At 38.2% G+C, this 21,554-nt stretch overlaps 1 protein-coding gene across 2 annotated transcripts in view; it reads left to right on the forward strand.

Annotated features, from left to right (window-relative positions):
* tepsin (TEPSIN adaptor related protein complex 4 accessory protein) overlaps positions 1 to 21,554 on the forward strand; it is a 42,468-nt gene that overhangs the window by 18,202 nt on the left and 2,712 nt on the right. The window contains exons 5-12 of one of the 2 annotated variants that reach the window (XM_048610897.1): positions 7,565 to 7,632; positions 7,834 to 7,918; positions 14,334 to 14,405; positions 17,897 to 18,097; positions 18,428 to 18,596; positions 19,321 to 19,434; positions 20,406 to 20,484; positions 21,259 to 21,393. In XM_048610897.1, the coding sequence (XP_048466854.1) occupies positions 7,565 to 7,632; positions 7,834 to 7,918; positions 14,334 to 14,405; positions 17,897 to 18,097; positions 18,428 to 18,596; positions 19,321 to 19,434; positions 20,406 to 20,484; positions 21,259 to 21,393 (923 nt within the window). The remainder of the gene's footprint in view (positions 1 to 7,564; positions 7,633 to 7,833; positions 7,919 to 14,333; positions 14,406 to 17,896; positions 18,098 to 18,427; positions 18,597 to 19,320; positions 19,435 to 20,405; positions 20,485 to 21,258; positions 21,394 to 21,554) is intronic. The other variant, XM_048610898.1, reaches the window with a different exon arrangement.

Consider the following 21,554-nt stretch of genomic DNA (forward strand, 5'->3'; position numbering starts at 1 on the left):
GGTCTCATGAAGATTCTGCTATCAGGTCAAACATAGACAAGGAAACCTCCTGCTGAATACCACTTACTGCCCCCTTCCTTCCTCTTCAGCTGATGAATCAGTACTGCTACAGGTTGAACACCAGTTGGAGGAAGCATGGAAGTTGGCAAGGGCACAGAATATACCCAGGATAGGGGCTTCAATGTTGATCACAAAGAGTCCATTATGGACTAAGCTGGTCGAGTCCTAAAGGACGCAGCTGTTAGGTTGGGTCTGCAGCAGATGCTGAGACATCCAACAAGAGGGGAAAATCTACTTAACCACATCGTTTGCAATCTGTAAATGGCCATAATGATAGGAGCGACTACTGCACAGTCTTTGTGGAAGCCAAGCCCTATCTTAACATTGAGGATACCTTATGTCACCTTGGATGGCACCGTCGCTGTGCTGATTGGGATAGATTGCAATAGATGTAGCAATTCTGGCAATGTGGGTGATCAGTAGCATTAAAATTGTCTTCTACCGTAATCTATAATCATCAAACTATTGGATCAACCCTGATTCAATGACAAGTGCAAGAGGACATACAAGGATTGGCACCAGGCACGCCTTAAAATGAGAGGTCAACCTGTTGGCTGCAACACCAGAAGACATGCTAGCCAAACAACAGAAGTAGGATGTGATAGACAGGGCAAAGTGACCCCTCAACCAGTAGATCTACTATCTGTAATTCTGCCAAATCAAATTGTGAATGGTGATGGGCAAGTGATGAAGGAAATAGGAATATGGTAGTGGTAGTGAACGGTATAATTGGGGGGGATAGATTCTGTTCCATGCAGCTGTGAGCAAGTCCCAAAGTCTGTGTTATTTGCCTTCTGCCAGTGTTAAGGACATCTCCTCAGGGTTAGAGAGGAACTTTGAGGGAAGAGGCGACTCCAGTTGTTTGACCACGTCAGAATAAGAATCAGAATGTCCTTTATCGTCACGTGTATTCCATTGCAAAAGTACAGTAAAAAGCTTTTACAATGTCTGCCTCTTGCGGAGCCATCTTAGGTACAGTACCTAGGTACAAACCTTGGATACAAAAGAGAAATAAAAAGTAGTTGCATTACTTTACTGAGTTTAAAAAAAAAAATAGAAGTAAGACATCGTTAAAGGATTGACATTACAATCAGGGAAAAATTTCAAATAAACTTTACGTTGTAGCAGCTCAGCGCAGAGCCTCTGCACGTGGCCTGACTGCGCACGCCAGACCCCAGTCCAACAACCATCTCTGCTCCAGTCCGCTCCGTACCAGCATTCAGCTGCTCCAAGGTAAGTTCCAGGATTCCCTCCTGCTGGTCTCTAGCCCGGGCTTGCTGCTCCGGGACTCTCTCCCCCTGCGCTGCTCTGGAGCTGGCTTGCTGCATCTGTGGCTGCTCCAGGATTTGCCTCCTGGGCTAAGGGGATAGAAAAAAAACGGAGTGGGCGGAGGAGAGGAGCTCCAGAAGGAGCGTCTTACGCTACCGCCATCTTGATTGGATATTGTCAGTATCAACGATATTGATATACTGAAAAGGAGGCTCTGCTGAAAAGCTTTGAACAGTTAGGAGCTAACCTAAAAATTGGATCTCCAAAGTAATAATCTCAGGATTATTACCTGAGCAATGTTGTAAATTGTGTCAAGGAGTTATGTGTGTGGTTTAAAGAGTGATGTGGTAGAAATAGGCTTCAGATCATTGGTCACAGGTACCAGTACTAGGTCGAAGGGAGCTGTTCTTACGGGATGGGCTTCAATTGAACTGTTCTGGGACCAGTGTACTGTGAATTGAATTCTTACATCTGTAAACAGAACTTTAAATTAATTTTGGGGGTTGGGGAGGGTTCGAAAGAGGGATATGTAGATTTACAAAGCAAAAAAATGTGGTGGCTTTACAGGACAACTATGTTGATAATGATTCCAGAGTGGGACAAGAAGGGACAGAGTGTAAAAGCAGTAAACAAAAAAGCTGTAAATAGGGTCAAAGTGGGGGAGACGTTTTTTTTTTAAAAGAAGACAAATGAATGGCTCTTTACTTAAATATGCACAGTCTTTGAAACAAAATGAGTGAATTAACAGCACAATTACAGGTTAATGGTTGTAGATCTTATAGTTACAAGGAGACCAAAATGGGAACAAAATATCAGGGTTATTTGGAAGGACAGGCTGAAAGTGTAGAGGGTAGCTTTGTTGTATGAAAACATGAAATTATCTGGAATCAAATGATGTAGAGTCGATATGGGTAGAGGTAGAGTACATCTAGAATACACGGAGGAAGAACATGCTGCTGGGAGTAGTCTGTAGGCCGTCTAGAAGTAGCTACACTGTAGGACAGAGAAAACCAAGAGATTGAGGATATGTAAAAAGACAGTACTTTAATCAGGAGTGACTTTAATCTTTATGTAGGTTAGGAAAATAAAATTGACCAAGATGAACAAGGCGAAATATTCATAAGAGTGTAGTTGGGACAGTTTCTGAGAACAGTATGCAGTAAATCTAACTAGGGATCAGGCTTTATTGGATGTGATAATGTGTAATGTGGCCGGTTGAATAAGTGATCTCAGAGTAAAAGATCCTGTTGGGAATAATGATAATAACATTCGGTTTGGGAGTGAGAAACTTGGTTTGGAAACAATTGTGCTAAACATAAATATGGCTAATTTAGTAAGGATGAGGGCAGAGTTGGCTCAGTGGATTGAGAACAGAGAGTAGTAGAAAAAAGAGTTAATGAGCAATGGCAGACATTTAAGAAAATAGTTCATGACTTGCAGTGATATATCCCAGTGATGAAGATTAGTTCTAGCAAGACGATGAATCGACCATGGTTAAACAAGGAGGTTACAGATATATAAAGCTGAAAGAAAAGAAACAAAACAATGTGGCAAATATTACTAGTATACTGGGGGATTGGGAAAGTTTTAAAAACCAACAAAAATGACCGAAAAATGGGAGAGAATGAATTAGCAAGTATATGAAAACAGACAGTAAGAGCTTCTCTAAATGTATACAAAAGAAGACAGAGACCAAAGTGAACATAGTCCTCTTATAGAACAGGGCTGGGGAAATAATAGTTGGGAACCAGGAGATGGCAGAGGAATTGAATAATTACATTGCATCAGTTTTCATGGTAGAGGATACTTAAGAGCATTTCAAAAATACTAGATGATCAAGGGCTAAAGGGGTTGGGTTGAGGGAATAGAAATAATCACAATAACTATCACTAGAGGAGAAAGTACTAGGGAAACTAATGGAAATAATGACCATCAAGTCCCCTTAACCTGATGGGTTTCACCTTTGCATTTTAAAGAAAGCAGCTACAGAGATAGTGAATGCACTGGTATTAATCTTCCTAGAATCTTTAAATCCAGGAATGCCCCAGTGGATTGGACAGCTATCAATATAGTACCTTTACTTGAAAAGGAAGGGAGGTAAAAAAATCTGTTAACTGTTGACATGCTATTAACTATCTTAATATTGGTCACTGGGAAACTAATAGAATCTATTATAAAGGATGCAATAGTAGACCATTTAGAAATACATAAGATAATCAAGAAGTCATCATGGCTTGATAAATGGGAAATCATACCTGATGCATTTATTAGAATTCCTCAGGGAGTTAGCAAGCTGGATTGATAAAGACAAATGTATAGATATGATACATTTGCAGATCCAAAAAGCATTCTGTAAGATATTGTCCATAAGGCTCCTTAATAAGATAAGAACTCTTTGTGTTGGGAGTAGTATATTAGCTTTGATGGAGGTTTGGACAACTAATAGAAGACAGAGAAGTGGGATAAAGGAGACATCTTCAAGAAGACATTTTAACTTGGTATAGTACCGCAAGGATCAGTGCTGGGGCAGCAGTTATTTACAACATATTAATGACTTGGTGACATTGTGACTGTACTATTACTAAGTTTGTGGTTGAGACAAAAATAGGAAGGCAAGTAATCAGGATAATGCACAGTCCCTCAGGACTCCAACATCACAGATGAACTCTTCAGCCGATTTGATTGGATACTCAATCTATGACAACATTCCAGGAATTCTTTTGAAGACTGATGTTCTGAAGCTAACTGATCCAAGCTGTTCAATTTCAGTTACAACGCTAGCATTTACTCATTAGTGTGGAACATTGCCCAGCTCTATCCTGTCTACAAAAAGCAGAAGAAATCCAACTTGGTTGATTAGCACCCCATTAGTCTGCTCACAATCATCAACAAAGTGATGGAAGGTGTCATTGACAATGCTATCAAGTGGCACTTACTCAGCAATAACTTGTTTAGTGATGCTCAGTTTGGGTTCCATCAAGGCTACGCAGCTCTTGACCTCATTACAGCTTTGGTCCAAGCACAGACAAGGAGTGCTGAAATCAAAAGTTGAGATGAGACTTGAGTGTTCTTGACATCAAGTCAGAAGGTGACTGAACGTGACATCAAGGAGCCCTAGTAAAACTGGAGTCATACGTTACACAAAGGAAGATAGTTATCGTTGTTAGTCAATCATCTCTGTCCCAGGATATTGACAGTATTTGGAGAAATTAATGCAGCAAAGTTTGTCATCTGTAGCAATTCGTCCGCTATAGAAGCAGTGGTGTCTGTAAGCAGCAGTACCTGGATAACATCCAGACTTTGGCAGTTAAGTGACAACCAACATTTGCACCATGTAAATCATGGATAATTACAGTTTCCAACAAAAGAGAGTCCTGGAAGTTTTTGTTAATCAGAAACCAAACTGATCTAGCCATATAAATACAGTGGCTGCAAGAAAAAGTCAGAGGCTGGGAATTTTTTGGTGAGTAACGCCCCAAAGCCTGTTTACTATCTGCTCTACTTAAATAATCAGTCTGATAGCATACCCTCCTGGATGAGTCCAATTCCAGCAACACTTTAAATTCAACGTTATTGAAGAGAAGCATCCCCTTGATTGACACCCTATCCACTACCTTAAACATTCACTGCCACTGATACACAGTGGTAGTAGTGTATACCATCTACAAAATGCACTACAGCAACTCACCAAGCTATCTTCAACAGCATCTTCCAAATCTGTCACCTTTACTGTCTAGGAGGACAGAACAGTAGATGCGCCAACTACAAGGCCCCTCGAAGCCACTCAGGGCTGTTTTGGAAATATTTTGCTGTTCCTTCAGTGCCACTGAGTCAAAATTCTGGAGCTCCCTTCCTAATAGCACAATAATGTACCTACATCATATGTACTGCAGCAGTACAATAAGGTGGCTCACCACTACTGTCTCAAGCATTTGGGGATTGGCAATAAACATTCACCAAGCTTAGTGATGTCCACATTCCTCTGAATGAATAATTTTTTAAAAAATCCTGCTGATGAGCAGAATATCTCAATCTAACCTTCACCAACTATCAGTTGACCATTTAAAATGATTCCTGATGATTTGAAGAGGAAGAGGTAAGGTGTGTCAAGGAAGAGATTTTTAACAGAAGTTGTAAGTTCATAAAAAATGCAATATTTCTAAGTTTCAGTATGTAACTGAATTCAATGTATGAAGACATTCTGTAGAAATGAAGTAAAGTTTTCTTAAAGCATTGCTAAAAATACAAATTATAGGTTTAGGTTTAGGTATAGGTTTATCTTCTGTCTTCTGGAAAATCTCCATGAAACTTTTGACGCTCCTCCTACAGAGTTATTCTGAATGTAATTTGCGTTCCACTACAAAACAATCTAAGATATGGTTGTCTCCACTTGAGTTTAGGTAAATTAGATTTTTGAATCACAATGATTTGTGGATGAGATCATAATTACATCAGTTATGACTGTTGGTTGTGATACAAAGGAGCTTTGCTATATTACCAGATTAAACAAATAGGCCAAAATGTCTTGGAAAAATACAGATTAAAAAGTCATTTGAAGACAATGATATTATGATGACAATTGACATTGTGTAAAGGCTTGGAGCAAACAATGATGTTGTATCAAGTAAGGCCATGACTGTCAAAAAAGCAAAGAAAGCATCATGTGGTTAAGATGAAAATGTGGAACGATTTTAAAAAAGGTAAGTCATGACGATCAATTAGAAAGTACAACCTAAAAAAGGAAATTTTAATCCTCATTGCCAAAAGACGTTGGAGAAAGAAATAGACCAGCAAGACTGATTTTTTTTTTACAAAAGCTGAAGTCAGTGAATGTGACCTATGAAGATCTCCTCTTCAGAATGGATCAGAAAAAGGAAAGAATAGTGTAATTGCAGTGCTGTAATGAATTTGAACAAAGGATTAAATAAAGTGTGAAGTAAAATTACTTAATCAGGTGATATTAGATAAAACTAGAGCTTAGGCAATGACATCTAGATGCCAGGAGTAATAATAATCAGAATCTTACTTGGATAGTATTTTTGAAACATACAAAGACATGAAGCAAAATCAACTTTCAGCAAAGATGGGAAATAGCATCAGAGCTATTTAGTTGAGAAGTGAAGAAATAACAGCTTAATGAAAAGGAATACCAGCCTATTATTTATACTCGTGATTATTGATAGCTGAACAAAAATAGAGAAAAGGTCCTGGCTGTTAGAAATTCATTACTGTGACATAGAATTTATATCCATCTCCAGTAGCAAGTTTAGGAGTGACCATTTGATCAGATGTGAGGACCCAGTCACCTTTTTGCCTCAGTCTGATTGAGCTGAGAGCAGGAAGGGTAGTCTCACCTGGAGACCAAGTGAGGCCATTAAGTGGCTACTTAAAGACCTTGTTAAACAGTGATGGATAGAGGACACACCATGTGGGAAGACAGCCTAGTAAATCCTTGATCTAATGATGTGGGGAGTGGGGTTCTTCATTCTCAACCAGTCCATATCTAATTGAGCAGCCCAGTTCCAAACCCCACCTCCTCCCTGCAACTCCCAATCCAACTGCACTTACCTTCTTCATCTAGAAATCCATGGTCAATGCCTCCTGCAGGCCTGGGTGTTTTGCCAGTATTGGCCACCACTCATGTTGACATTGCTGGTGCTGGAGAGCTGCTGGCCTAGCATTGGCACATAGCACTAAGTGATAGGATGTCTGCATTGCTCAGGACTTAATTGCATGGGAGACCCAACGTTGACTGGGTAGGTTTGTAATTACCTCGTAACAGAGTTGGCTGTTCTGAAGATAATTGTCCAACTGATAGGCAGAACCCCCATCTCTTGTATTATATTCTGTCCATTATGATTGTTTATAGTCATTTTTGTACTCCATTCTGGCTGTTGAAGAATATTTGAGGATCAACCTTCAGAGTCAGATATTACCAAAAGAGAGAATGTTGAAGTAGGCTCTTTCATTATTTTCATTGAATATTCCAGAATGTTGATGCTCAAGTTTATTTCATGCACCACAAATCTCTTTTCCTTACCTGGCAGTGTTTCTTTGTAGGTATTTTCATGATTTAAATTAGTCCTTTATTAAATATCTAAATATCTAGGATAATTTGCATGCCTAATTTTTAAATTGTTATATGACTTGAAACAGAAAAGAAAATGGTTATAAAATGTTTATAGTTTCCTGTTGTGTAGCTTTTGATTATTTAATGCATTTTTTTTCTTGCTAGTTTTTAGTGGGCCTCCAGATGTGCTTCATGGAAATGCCCTATATCGGAGGGTCCGAACAACTGCAGAGGTATTTACGTTCTTGAGTCTAGGTTCAATCAAAATAGTTTACCAATCATTTTAACTGTTTTCAAAAGACTGTTGTTCAGTACTTGGAAAGTATTAGTTCTGTGCATGCTAATTAATTTATGTGCATGTTTTGAGAGATGCTCAGAAAATGGGTCATGGAGTCCCTGAGACCAATGATTAATGTCTACTTTTCCCTTGGCAGGAATTAGCAAATTTGTTGTTCTCTGATGCTTTGCCATATCAAGCCTCGTGCAATTTATCCTCTTCCAGATCTTATCTGCAAACAGGTAAATCTTGTTGTTCATAAATTTGGTCAGATATACGATGCCTCAAATAATTTTATAATTCATCTTATACGTTCTTGCATTGAAATGTTACTATATTAGAAACTCCAGTCAACTAATTGTGAATATTATGGGTAGTCATGTCCACAACCTATACAAAAGCAAAATACTCTGTGAGGGTGGAAGTCTGAAATAAAGACAGAAAGTGCAGGAGAAACTCAGCACATGTGGCAGCATAAGTGGAAGAAAAACTGAGTGAATGTTTCAAATACAGTGTGAGTCCACTTTGCAGCACCATCACAGGGAGCTGGTTATTTTTAAAGCAAGGTGTCTTATGAGTCATATATGGTATGTAATAGGAGCATAGAACATAGGCCACTCAATCCATCAAGCTTGCTATGCCATGTAATATGATCATGGCACTGGAAATCTTCAATGTCTTTGCCCACACTATCCTCACAACGCTTAACTTTTTGATTATTATTGATGTAATCAACCTCTACTTTAAATTTACTCTGACTTCGACAGCCCTCTGGAGTAGAGAATTCCAAAGATTCACCACTTGTTGAGTAAACTAAAATACTTCTTTCTTTGGACTTAAATAGAACCCCCCCCCCCCCCCCCCGCCGGCCGACCCCCTGTTTTTGTGGCCCTGATTCTAGGCTCCCCAATCGGGAAGCATCCTATCTGCATCTACCCAGTTATTTTTGTATGTTTCAATGAGATTACCTCTCATTGTTCAAAACTCCAGAGAGTACAGGCCCAGCTTGCCCAATCTCTCCTCTTAGGACAGTTCCATCATCAGGGAACAAGTCTGACGAAGCTTCATTGTACTCCCACTATGATAACAATATCTTTCCTGAGATAAAGAGACAAAAACTGCTTACAATACTCCAAGTGCAGTCTAAACAGGTTCGCATGCACTTCTGTGCTCAATCCTTTTGCAGTAAAGGCTAACATTCCATTAGCCTTCCTAATAGTTTGCCGCACCTGCTTGTTAGCTGTCAGTGATTTATTGACAAGGAGACCAAAGTCTCTTTGTATATCCAAACTTTCCATACTCTCATCGTGTAAGAAGTATGCTGCACATCTGTTTCTCCTACCAAAGTGGATAACCTCACATTTTTCCACATATATTCCACCTGCCATATTCTTGCCCTATCATGTCGAGATCGTCCTGAAAACGTTTTACATCTTCCTCATGTCACACACTACTTTGATTTATCATCTGCAAATTTGGAAATATAACATTTGGTCCCAGTGTCTAAATCATTCATAAATATTGTGAACAACTGGGACCCAAGCACTGATCCTGGAAGTACTCCACTAGTCACAATCTGTCAATATGACAATGACTCATTTATTCCTATCTCTGTTTGCTGATTCTAATCCTTTAATCCATGCCTTCTATACCAAGTGCTTTGATTTTTCTAACCAGCCTTCGAAAATCCAAACATTACACATTATCAACTCCGCTTTATCAATTTTGTCAGTAATAGCCTCAAAAAAAAACCCCAACAATTTTGTCTAACACTATTTTCCATGCACAAATACAGGCTGGCTGTGCCTGATTAGATCACTTTTTTCCAAGTATGTATATACCATATCATTTATAATGGCTTGTCCCATTCTTCCTACTACTTATGAAAAGCTGACTGGTCTGTTTTTACCTGTTTTTCCCTTGCTCCTTTTGTAAATAATGGTGTGATATTTGCAAACATCCAATCTGCAGGAATCATCCCAGAACTTATGGAATTTTGGAAGATGATTACCAACGCATCAACTATCTCTATAGCCATCTCCTTCAATACTCTGGGATGTAAACTACTCTGGGATGATGAAACTTCTCATGTATAGGAATAAAAGGGTGGTGTGGTGACTCAGAGGTTAACCCTATCGCACTGCTGCCTCACAACGCCAAGGACTTGAGTTCGATTCAACCCTCACTCAACTGTCTGTGTGGAGTTTGCACACATTCTGTGTCTGAGTGGGTTTCCTCCAGGTGCTGCAGTTTTCTCCCACAGTCTAAAGATGTGCAGGCTAGGTAGATTGGCCATGGGAAATGCCGGGTTATCGGGGGGGAGTAGGGGAATGCTCTCTGAAGGGTCGGTACGGACTCAGTGGGCTGAAAAGCCTGCTTCCGCGTTGTAGGGATTTAATGATTCTATAAATTATTAAGTCCTGGAGACTTATCAACTTTCAGCCCCATTAATTTCTCAAGTGCAACCTTATTACTAATAAGTATTTCTTTCAACGCCTCAATTTCCCTAGTCACTTGGATCTCTAATTCTGGGAGATTTCTTGTATCTTCTTCCGTGAAAATAGATACAAAATAATGACTTAGCTTATTTGCCATTTCTTTATTCCCCTTATAAACTCTCCTAATTCTGCTTTAATGGACCTGCATTCATCTTAGGCAAACGTTACCTTTTTATGTACATGTAGAAACTTTAACAGGCCAATCTTATATTTTTTTTGCTAGTCGGCATTCGTATTCTGTTCTTCCTTTCTCTATCAATTTCTTAATTCTCCTTTGCTGCATTTTTAAAAACTTTCCAAACCTTAGATTCATTACTATTTCTGGCCACTTTATAAGCATTTTCTTTTAATCTTATAACATAGTTGTGAATCACAGTTGACAAAACTTTTGAGTTTTTGCATTTTAAAGGAATGGAGAGTTGCTGTAAGCCACATGATAGTTATCTGAAAGGCTTCCCTGCGTACGCATGCCTTCATAACTTCCCTCATTTAAATTTAACACTTGCTTCAGATTGAAGTACCTCGCTTTCAAACATAATGTAAAATTATCTCCTATTGTGGTCACTCATCTGTAAAGGTTATTTTATAACCAGATTATTTACTTATTAATTAATAATAAATTGGCGCCTTTTTATTACATAGTACTAGATCCAAAATAGCATGTCTGCTACTTACCTCTTCAACATGTCACTGTAGAAAACCAGCCCTGAGACACTCCAGAAACTTGTTTAATTTATTTGCCCACTCTATACACAGATTAATGTCACCATGATAACTAGGTTGCACATGCTACAAACTAGGGTGTTGAAAATAAATGAACTTTGTTTTTGTTTTCTTAAATACTAAAGAAAACTTCTTAAAAATAGAAATCAATTTGTTTTCTCCCGTGATTTGCTTTATTTTTTCATGGAGATATTAGCTTAGTTCATTAAACTAATTTATTCAATGTCAGGTGCTGTGGTTTTAGGGTTTTAATGCATTAAGATTCACTAAATAGTCCAAGACAAGGCATTGAATTCAAAATTGGGGTTTGTTTGTGTGAATTTCAGCATTTTTGCACGATACGGCACAGCCTCCGTTTTGGTTTCATTTTACATGCTAAAAACATATTTTAAAAAATACTGTGCAAAATCCAATGGCTAGGAAGTTGTATCCCAATATTGCCTAATTTTTTTCAAATTATGAAATGTATTCAAAGAAATTAAATGGACAATGTTTCAGACGATCTGCCGATTTTTTTAAATGGTTTTTCAGACATTGGGTTTTTCAACTGTAATAGCTCATTAAGCTTGTGGTTCACGTGTTTCGTAAACACTCTACCTGAGAGATAGAAGTTGAGAAATGCATTCTGTGACCTGTGGGTGCAAGATTGCTGGACTTTTTGTCTCAGGACCTTTCTTCCCATTAGATTGTTCCAGCTTGGTGAATTTCTGCTAAGAGCTGTAATGAACTGTATATTATGAAATTCACTTGCCTTTTCTGCAACATTTTAGACTGAAAGAATGGAGATGAAAAAGGCTCAGAATAGTTAGGATGAGCAAGACCTCAAGAAATCTACAGTTGTTGTATTTTATCTTAAACAGTGGAAATTATGGCAACTGCTTAAACTTTGATTTTTATATGGCACAAAACTGGCATGATGTTAGAATGGAGGGTCTAAATCTGTTCAAATCAGAAACTGATGAGTTTCTAAATTTAGGCCTATTCTCATGCATCTGTTCACTCTAATTTAAACTGAATGTTGGAGTCTATAAATTGCTGCTTAAACTTAAATTGTTCAATGTTTTTAATAATCTAAAGGGGATCAAAGGTTACAGGGAGAAAGAAAGAGAATGGGTTGGGAAACATATTAGCCCAGCAGACTCAGTGGGTTGAATGACCTATTTCTGCTCCTATATCTTCTGGTCTGCATTGTCCCTGCTTATGTAGTTATTTTAATCAACTTGTTGGGACATTTTATGACACTCCTCTGGAGCAGTTGGGACTTGAACCCAGGTCTTCTGGTATGGACACTGCCACAGGAACACAGAAGCCCTTCCCTGGTTATATAGAAAGTTTCAAACGACCTGTTCAGACATGTCCCCTTACAGCTCTGGAGCAGGTTGGACTTGAACCCAGACCTTCTGACCCAAAGGTAGAGACACCACTGTGTCACTGCCACATTCCCTCTAAAGGCTGTTCAGAGGTCTGCACACACCAAGTCAGCGTGCAGACCCATTGACTTCTGCTTACAAAAGTCATTGCCACACACAGCCCCTGAAGGTCTGCACAGTAGCAGCAGAAATCAAACCAGAGGGAACATAAGCCACAAGATCCTAAAATGCTGCAGATTTTTAAAACATTTATTCACAAGATGAGGGTGTCATTGGCTAGGCCAGCATTCATTGCCCATTCCTAATTGCTCAGAGGCCGGTTAAGAGTCAACCACATTGCTGTGGGTTTGGAGTTGCATGTAGGCCAGACCAGGTAAGGATGGCAGTTTCCTTCTCTAAAGGACATTAGTGAACCAGATGGGTTTTTTTGACAATCAGCAATAGATTTATGGTCATCATTTGACTGTTATTTCCAGACATTTATTGAATTCAAATTCCACCATCTGCGGTGTTGGGATTTGAACCCAGGTCCCCAGAACATTACCTGAGTCTCTGGATTAACAGTCCAGCAATAATACCACTAGGCTATTGCCTCCCCTGTTATTTCAATCAACCTGGCTGGACATGGTCTGATACATATGTGGGATAAACGGGACTTGAACCTGGACTTACTGGCTTAGAGGTAGAGACGCTACCGGTAGACGATGAGCTCTTCCCTCCTTGTTTATTTTTAAATGAGATAATTAAAATTTATAAGATTTGTAAAGAAGAATTGTCTCACTTTGAAATAATCTAAGATTCCAATTTTGGGGAATAACTAATATTGTTACAGATGAGAAAGAAGAACAGAAGTTGCTGGAAAAGCTCAGCATGTCTGGCAGCATGTGTGAAGAAAATTAGAGTTAATGTTTTGGGTCTGGTGTCTTCCCCAGCACAGTTCTGAGGAAGGGTTACTGGACTTGAAACATTAACTCTGATTTTTCTTCATAGATGCTGCCAGACCTGCTGAGTTTTTCCAGCAACTTCTGTTTTTGTTCCTGATTTACACATCTGCAGTTGTTTTGGTTCTTATTTTGTTACAGATGAGATTTGCTTGGGGTAAGCTATCTGGTAAACAAAGGAGAGTTAACTCAAATAAAAGCCAAAAATGCTGGAAATGCTAAGCGGACCCACCAGAGTTTGTGAATGAAAGTACAGTGCATGTTCTGTTGTTATATCTGATTCCAGGATTCATAATATTTTGCTTTTCAGTTAACATGAAACTTAATTCTCTTTATTGCAGATTTGTGCCTGTTTTAAAAACATAACCACTGTGGCTTTCCTACCTCCCTTCATTCTTACAATGCAGAAATCTACACACTATAATATTTCCTACTTTGTCTTGTTTTCTCTTTCCTTGGGACCTTATGTCCCTCTGCCTTAGTTACCTTTGCAAACTTTAAGCCAATTCTGATGTCTTCTGAGTGTTGCTGCTTGATTTATATTGTCGCCTTTATTTGTTATTTTAAACCTTACAGAAACTGAATTTTGCTAATTGATTATTCATCTTCCTCAATAATAAGCAAGATGCTGGGAAGTGGCACATTTTCATGTTTAATAGGCGAATCCAAAATCAACCTGTGATTAATTTTACATTTCTTTGACATTTAATATGTAAAATACAATTATGAATGCACATTTATGATTCTATTTGTCTTTCCTATTTCTTAATTGCTCAGTGAGTTCTTTCTCAAAAGTTGGTATTGTAGAGGGTTTTGGCATCTAATAATTTAAGTTGGAAACTGAAGTTTGTCTAACCTTTGCTTTCTTAAACAAAACAATTTCCCATGGATCCTTTAACTTCCCAATTTCAAGTCATACTTAATTCATAACAATGATTGGGTCAAGCAAATGTTTTGCTTACTATTTAAGGCATTTCAACTAAAATTCCTTATTGTGTAAGAACTGATCTAAGTTTAAGATCAAATGCTAATTCGGTATTCTGAGTATACTTTTACAAGTACGGTGCAATACACAGATTAGTGGAATTAATTGGGAAGTTAATTTTTGATGTTTGTTTTCTACAGGAATGGGCTCAAGTCCTTCATCTGGCTCTGCAATGCAAGGCTTTGGGAACACAGCAGGGAAAATTCCTTCAGGTAAGTGCAGGAACAGATTTCCACTGCAGGGTTCTTCAGCCTTATCTAAAAGAATGCTGTCAGCAATTTAATCATGAATTGTACATTCTTCTGTCTCAGTTAGGAAATCCTGGCAGAAGCTCTATTTCATGATTTTTCCAAATGTCATTTGATGATAATTGGAGTGAGGCCAAACTTAGAAATATCATATTTCTCTGCACAAATCTTAACCGTGCCTCAGAGGTACATTAATGGGTGAAATAATGTATCTCTGATGTGCTGGCCCCAGGAATGGGTAACATGACAAAAATAAATGGTTCCCAATGCACAAATTGGTGACACACCAAAGAGTTGTTTCACGTAACTAGATTTACATAAATAGAGATGGCAATACCAGTAGAATACAGTTTGGAGTATGGTAAAAATGTGATTTTCCATGTTATACTTAACTGAAGTTATCAACACTGAATTTGTCTCAACATATATCTTGTGGTCATTAGTGAGTCAAATGAATATGTGGCTGGAGAGATGGTGCAAGGGAGGGAGAGGGTTTCGGTTCCTAGGACATTGGGACTGGTTCTGGTGCACCAGGACAAGCTGCACAGGTTGCACCTGGGCCAGGACTGGAACGGATGTCCCAGAGGGAATATTTGCTACTGTGTTTGGAAGGGTTTAAACTAAAATGGCAGGGGGATGGGAATCTATACAGGGAGAGAGGAGAGGGAAACAAGCACAAAAATAAAAGACAGAATGGGAAACAAGAAAAGTGATGATGGAAAATTAAAGGGCAAGAATCAAACAAGAACACAGTGCAAAGTAATATGAACAGGACTTAGAATGTTAAAAAGGCCTGAAGACCTTGTGTCTTAATACATAGACAATTAGCAATAAACTGCATGAATTATCCTTGCAAATAGGTATAAATGGGTATGATGTATTTAGGATTATGGAGATGTGGCGACAAGGGATGGAAAATGAATTTCCAGTTTTCCTCAGTTTTTAGGAAGGACAAACAAAAAGCAAAAATACAGTATGGTAGCATTGCTGGTTAAAGAAATAATTAATGTGAATAAGGAAGGTTATTAGCTCTAGTATAGTAGAATCTATATTAGTAAAACTTTAGACACACTAAGGGGCAGAAAGCATCAGTTGGGGTTGTATATAAATCTCCAAACTGTAGTGGTAATGTTGGGGAATCATTAAACAGGAAATTAGAGATGCAAGCAATAAACTGTAGTTGTGGACAACCTTAATCTGCATATAGACTGGGCAAATCAATTACAGCACTGTACAGGAGGAATTCCTGGAGTGTGTACAGGATTGCTTTCTGGACCAATAAATAAAGAAACCAACTGGAAAAGGCTCTAAAAAAGGGTCACTGGACCCGAAACATTAACTCAACTTTCTCTGTTCAGATGCTGCCAGTCCTGAGATTTTCCAGCAATTTCTGTTTTTGTTTCCAATTTTGAGCAACTGCAGTGTTTTTGTGTATTTTCCTTAGAGACCATCAAAGACTGTATTATATAATAATAAAGGAATAGAGTATAAGTTTAAGATTGCAGGAAACATACAATCTGATTGCAAAAGCTTTGATAGCCAAATGTAGATCTCTTACAGTCACAAAGAGGGAAATTATAATGGGAACGAAGAGATGGCAGACCAAATAAATGCATACATTGGTTCTGATTTCACAAAGGACACAAATAACCTCCCAAAAATGTTGAGGAACATAGGGTCTTGTGAGAGGGAGGAAGTGAAGGAAATCAGGATTAGTAGGTAAATGGTGTTGGGGAAATTGATGGGATTAAAGTCAATAAATCCCTAGGGCTTGATAATTATTTTATTCACTCATGGATTAGTGACACCATTGGCTAGGCCAGCATTTATTGCCCATCCCTGATTTCCCAGAGGGAAATGTAGGCCAGATGAGGAAAAGATGGCAGTTTCCTTCCCTACAGACATTAGTCAACCAGGTGGGTTTTTCCCCACAATCATGGTCATTCTTACACTCCGAATTTTTTTTATTGAAGTTAAATTCCACCATCTGCTGTGGTGGTATTGGAACTCAGGTTTTGAGAATTAGGTAGTCTGTGGATTAACAATCCAGTGATAATACCAGTAGGCCATCGCCTCTCCCAGAGAGTTCCCAGAGCACTTAAGGAAGTGGACCTAAAAATAGTGAATGCGTTGGTGGTTATCTTTCAACATTCTGTAGACTCTGAAGAAGCTTCTGTGGAATGGAGGGTTGCTAATGGCTTTATGAAGGAGGAATCATGCTTGACAATTCTACTGTAATTTTTCGAGGATGTGACAAATAGGGTTGATATGTGGGAACCAGTGCATGTGATTTACTTTTGCTTTCAGAGGCTTTTGTTAAGGTCCCATATAAGAGATTAGCATGCACATGGGATTGGGTGTTAGTGTACAGGCATAGATACAGAACACCAGCAGAGTAGAAATAAATGGGTCTTCCTCTAAGTGGCAGACTGTGAATAGTGGGGTGCTGCAGGATTCATTTCTTGGACCCCAGCTATTACAATATATTATTGATTTAAATGAAGGAACTAAATTTAATATCTCCAAGTTTGGAGGCGACACAAAGCTGGGTGGGTGGGATGCAGAGACTCCTCAGTGTGATGTGAACAAGTTGATTGAGTGGGCAAATGATGGCAGATGCAGAAGAATGTCGATAAATGTGCATTTATCCACTTTGAGAACAAAAGCAGGAAGGCAGATTATTGTTTGAATGGTGATAGTTTGGGAAAGGGGAGGTGCAATGAAACCTGAATATCTTTCTGCACCAGTTGCTGAAAGTTAGCATGTAAGTGCAACATGCAAGGAAGGAGGCAAGTGGTATGTTGGCCTTCATAACGAAAGGATTTGACTACAGGAACAAGGATGTCTTGCTGCACATGTACAGGTGAGACCACACCCTGGAGTATTGTGTGCAGTTCTGGGATCCTTATCTGAGAAAGAAGGTTTTGACTATGGAGCAACTGCAATGAAGATTTACCAGCCAGGACTGGATCATTTAGGACTATTCTCACTAAAGTTAAAAAAAATGAGGGGTAGAATCTCATAGAAACCTATAAAGTTTAACAGGACTAGACCAGGCAAATGCAGTAAGAATGTTCCGATGACCAGGGAATCCAGAACCATGGGTCACAGTTTAAGGATGTGTGGTAGGCCATTTAGGACTGAAATGAAAGATTTCTTCAGCCAGAGACCAGTGAGCCTGTGGAATTCTCTGCCGCAGAAAGCAATTGAGGTCAAAACATTCAATGTTTCCAAGAAAGATTTAGATATAGTTGTCAGGGCTAAAGGGATCAAAGGGTATGGGGAGAAAGCAGGAACAGAGCACTGAGTTAGATATTCAGCCTCGATCATATTGAATGAAGGAGCAGCCTCGGAGGCCCAAATGTTCTACTACTTCTATTTTCTAGATATTTTTCTATGAGTCTTGCTTCTAATTCATGGTCAGCATGTAGAAATAATGTTTCTATCATTATCAGGTTCTTCCAGTGATGCAATTTTTAATAAGATACAGAAAGCAGCAGAGGTTATGGCGAATGCTGTACTTCCTCAAGATTGCCCCAAAAGTTGTGGAAGCTGTTATCATATTGAGGGCTACCAGCCAGTATTGTCAACTGACTCTGAAGCAAAACAAGTGAAGCCAATTCCTAAATGTCCTGTTGCTAGACACGGTACAAAAGGCAAGTTGAACTTCAGAAGTTACAATGGGTTAATTCATACATGAACACTCATATTTGAATGATGCACTTCTAGACAAATATAAAAGACCTTGAAGTAATTCCGTGTGTTTTTCATTCTCCAGTCAGAGTCAGGCTGACTAAAATTTAACCTAAGACTGAAGCAGAAGATTTTTTTTTCACTAACTGATTAAAAGCTGTTTGGTTTGTAATAAAAGTGAAGAGCGAACACAGACTCTTGAAAAGTTTAGAACATAGCACATAGAAGAGGAGCAGGTTTTGCTCTCGTGTGATTTTGGCTTTGGTATTATTGTGGTTCATTTTCCTTTGCAGCGATTCATCATAAACCTGGTCTGCCAGGGGGAGGCTGGGAAGAAAGTGATAGTGGGCACTGTTCCCAGGATTCCTCACAAACTAATTGTATCTCAGATGGCAGCAACAGTAAAACAAGTACAGACAGCCAATCAGGAGGCAGCAGAGAGAGTGGAGACTTGATGGAAAGGTAAATGAAAATTTGACAGACTAATAATGAGCTGTTTTTAGTGCCAGACTATAATGAAATTAGGTATAAGTACAAACTTGTGCGTTTGAAATGAAAGTTCAATCTTCTGGTCTCAATGCAGTGACAATTGTATTCAAAAACATTGTAAAAAGTCATACCGGTTAGATGTGGGCACATAAAAGCATGCTGAAAGAGTTTCTTGTTTGCACTGAGAATTGTGTACAGCAAATCTATTTTCTGTTATTTTGTGGTTTTTGTGTGAAAATGTTTAACATGTTTCAGTCATCTCCTTCAATCAGTGTCTGATTGGATCTTTACACAGCATTGAAAATTAGAGCAGACAGTAATTCTATACATTGTGATCAGGAGCTTATGAAATATTAAAAATCCTCATAATTAAAACTTCCATGTTTAGTAGTAGTCATTTGTCTGAGTTTTCTGATAGTAAGCTGTTAATACAAATATATGCATCCACAAGTTCAGTTCATCTTCCCAATATGTTCAGTTCTTAAGTCATAACTTAAAGTAGTTAAAATGCAATAATGAGCACATCCTTTTTTAACTTCATACTTACCTAAAATCGGAACAGTGAGTATCATAGTCTCAGTATGATACAGTAAACATTTCAAGATAAACAAGACCATAACTTGATTTTATTTTAGGAATGTTTTGTGAATTTAAGTTGGGTGATTCAACTGATAGCTGCCTGATTTCTATCCAATAGAGTTGAATCAATAAACCTCAATGACTGCATTCAGGAAATAACCTTGGTAAACAACCTGATCCAAGGGTCAAAAGTATTTTTGACTAGAGATGAAATGCAACGTTTTATCAAAGAGTGAGTATGGTTCTATTAATGAGCCCTTTGATTAAACCACTTTGAATTTCTGGGATAAGTGAAAGCAGCAGACTTTTAAATTTCTGACTTGCACTGTAATGGATAATGGGTGGCAAACTGCAGTGCCCATTAGAGTTAAATCCAGGAATATAGCCCTTTTTAATTCAGCATTCTTTGTCTTCTCTGATTAAAGTGTTGAATTGTGAGTTTTAATAAGACATTTTGATTATACTCACTCATGTTCTTAAGAAAATGCTCTGGAATCAGACCACAGTGTGACCTGTTCTGAAATACTTCTCTCAAAAAGAAACTAAAAAAACTGCCTGTAATGTGAAGCTCAGAACAGCTTCCAAAATTGCTGCCCTGGAAAATATCCATTGTGCTAAACTATCTAAATTTAGGCTCATCCTGTAGTTGCATTCCCCACTGGTTTCACAATGATACTTGCACAACTGTGAAATCACTTAATTAGGTCATGCAAATAGATTTTATTTATGCTATCATGTGCCAGCATCTGTGGAGCATCTCAAATTGCCCTTGAGAAGGTGAACTGAGTAATCCATCTGGTATAGGGAAATCCACAGTTGTGCTTGGAAGGCAGTTCCAGGATTTGATCCTAAGCTCGATCCTAATTTGTCCATGCTTCTGAGGAATTAATTGACTCGGTTATAATGTGATGAAAAATGAAGTCTTAAATTAACAAATGTGAATAGAAAAGTGACAGAAAAATACCAGCTAATCTATCAAGCCTGTCGTGCGTTTTGGTAACAAATTCTTACACCATTATCCTCCATCCGACATCACCCTTGCCTAATAAACAACATTGCTATTTATTGAAGAAAAATGTATTCAAAGATGATTTCAGCAGTGACCAATTTACCAACTGAACAGTTTTAAACTTTGTTCAGGGACTACATTTCTTGTAAAATTCATTGTGTTTTTATGCAGTATCTTTCTCTTATCAAATTTAGATGTGGATTACTGAACTGTGAAGTGGTTGTGGAGCTTCTCAATGGGAAACTAAAAGATCCTTCTCACTCTGTCAACATGGTATTTTCTTTAAAAGTTTATTTTAAATTCTTAAGTTTCATAGCAAATAATTATGTACTAAGCACTTTGAAATGTGGCATAAGATAAATTTATGTCTCGTTTTTCTCAGACTTGCTAATCAAAAAAATGTCATGCTGATAACCACTTTTGAATGATCCTTAGATTTGACACTTTACTGAACATTTCCAGTTGTATAGAAGTTGCAGTACTGAGGTAGTACCGTGCCATCAAGTAATAAAATTGGAAGCAAAAAAAACTTAAATATCTGACAGTGTATTTCAAATAATGTCAGATTAATCTAGGAATAAAGGTTAATTTATGGAAGAGGAATAAGAAGATATTCCAATCTATTTTTGTTCCGCTCTCCTGGAAAAATAACTCATTTGTAATACTAAACAGTTCCCTGGTAGTTTGAAGCTCAGGATTTATTTCACATGTGCAGAGGGACTATTGTAACTACTTTGGAGCAGCAGTGCTTTTAATGGAGTTTTCATAAAATTAAAAGAACCACAGTCACCACCAACTCAGCAGGGGCTCCTGCTGAAGGTTGATGTTCTTCCTGAACATGATTATTGTTTAGACTGAAGTTGGTAAACATGGACCTTCACTGACATCTCTGATTCCTTCAGCTTGTGATTATTTAAATGCCTGGATGTCTTATTCACAAGAAAAGTGAGGCAGATATACAGCCTTTAATAGTTGTGTCTGTATATTGTGTTTAGAGGTTTGTTTTTGCCCTTTTTAAAATCTATTTGATGCTTTTATTTCTTGTAGAGGTCAATGAGTATTCTCTCCACTCTCATGTGTTCAGACTTGTTATCACATGACCAAATATTTGCAATTACCCACAAGTCCTTGCAGCAATTGAGTGAGGGTGAACCAGGGCCTGTGACCAATCGAGCCACTAAGGTAAGTTATTTATGAAAATCTTCACTTTTCTCACCGTTAAGAAAATATTTTCTTTCAGAATTCAGCACATTCATAACCAAAACCCAAGAACAGTATTTTAAAATAATTGTCATATGCTTGTAATCTTGAGAAATAGGTTAATGCTTGTTTTTCCAACCTAC

Source organism: Rhincodon typus, chromosome 23 (assembly GCF_021869965.1).
Source record: "Rhincodon typus isolate 14 chromosome 23, sRhiTyp1.1, whole genome shotgun sequence".
Taxonomy (NCBI): domain Eukaryota; kingdom Metazoa; phylum Chordata; class Chondrichthyes; order Orectolobiformes; family Rhincodontidae; genus Rhincodon; species Rhincodon typus.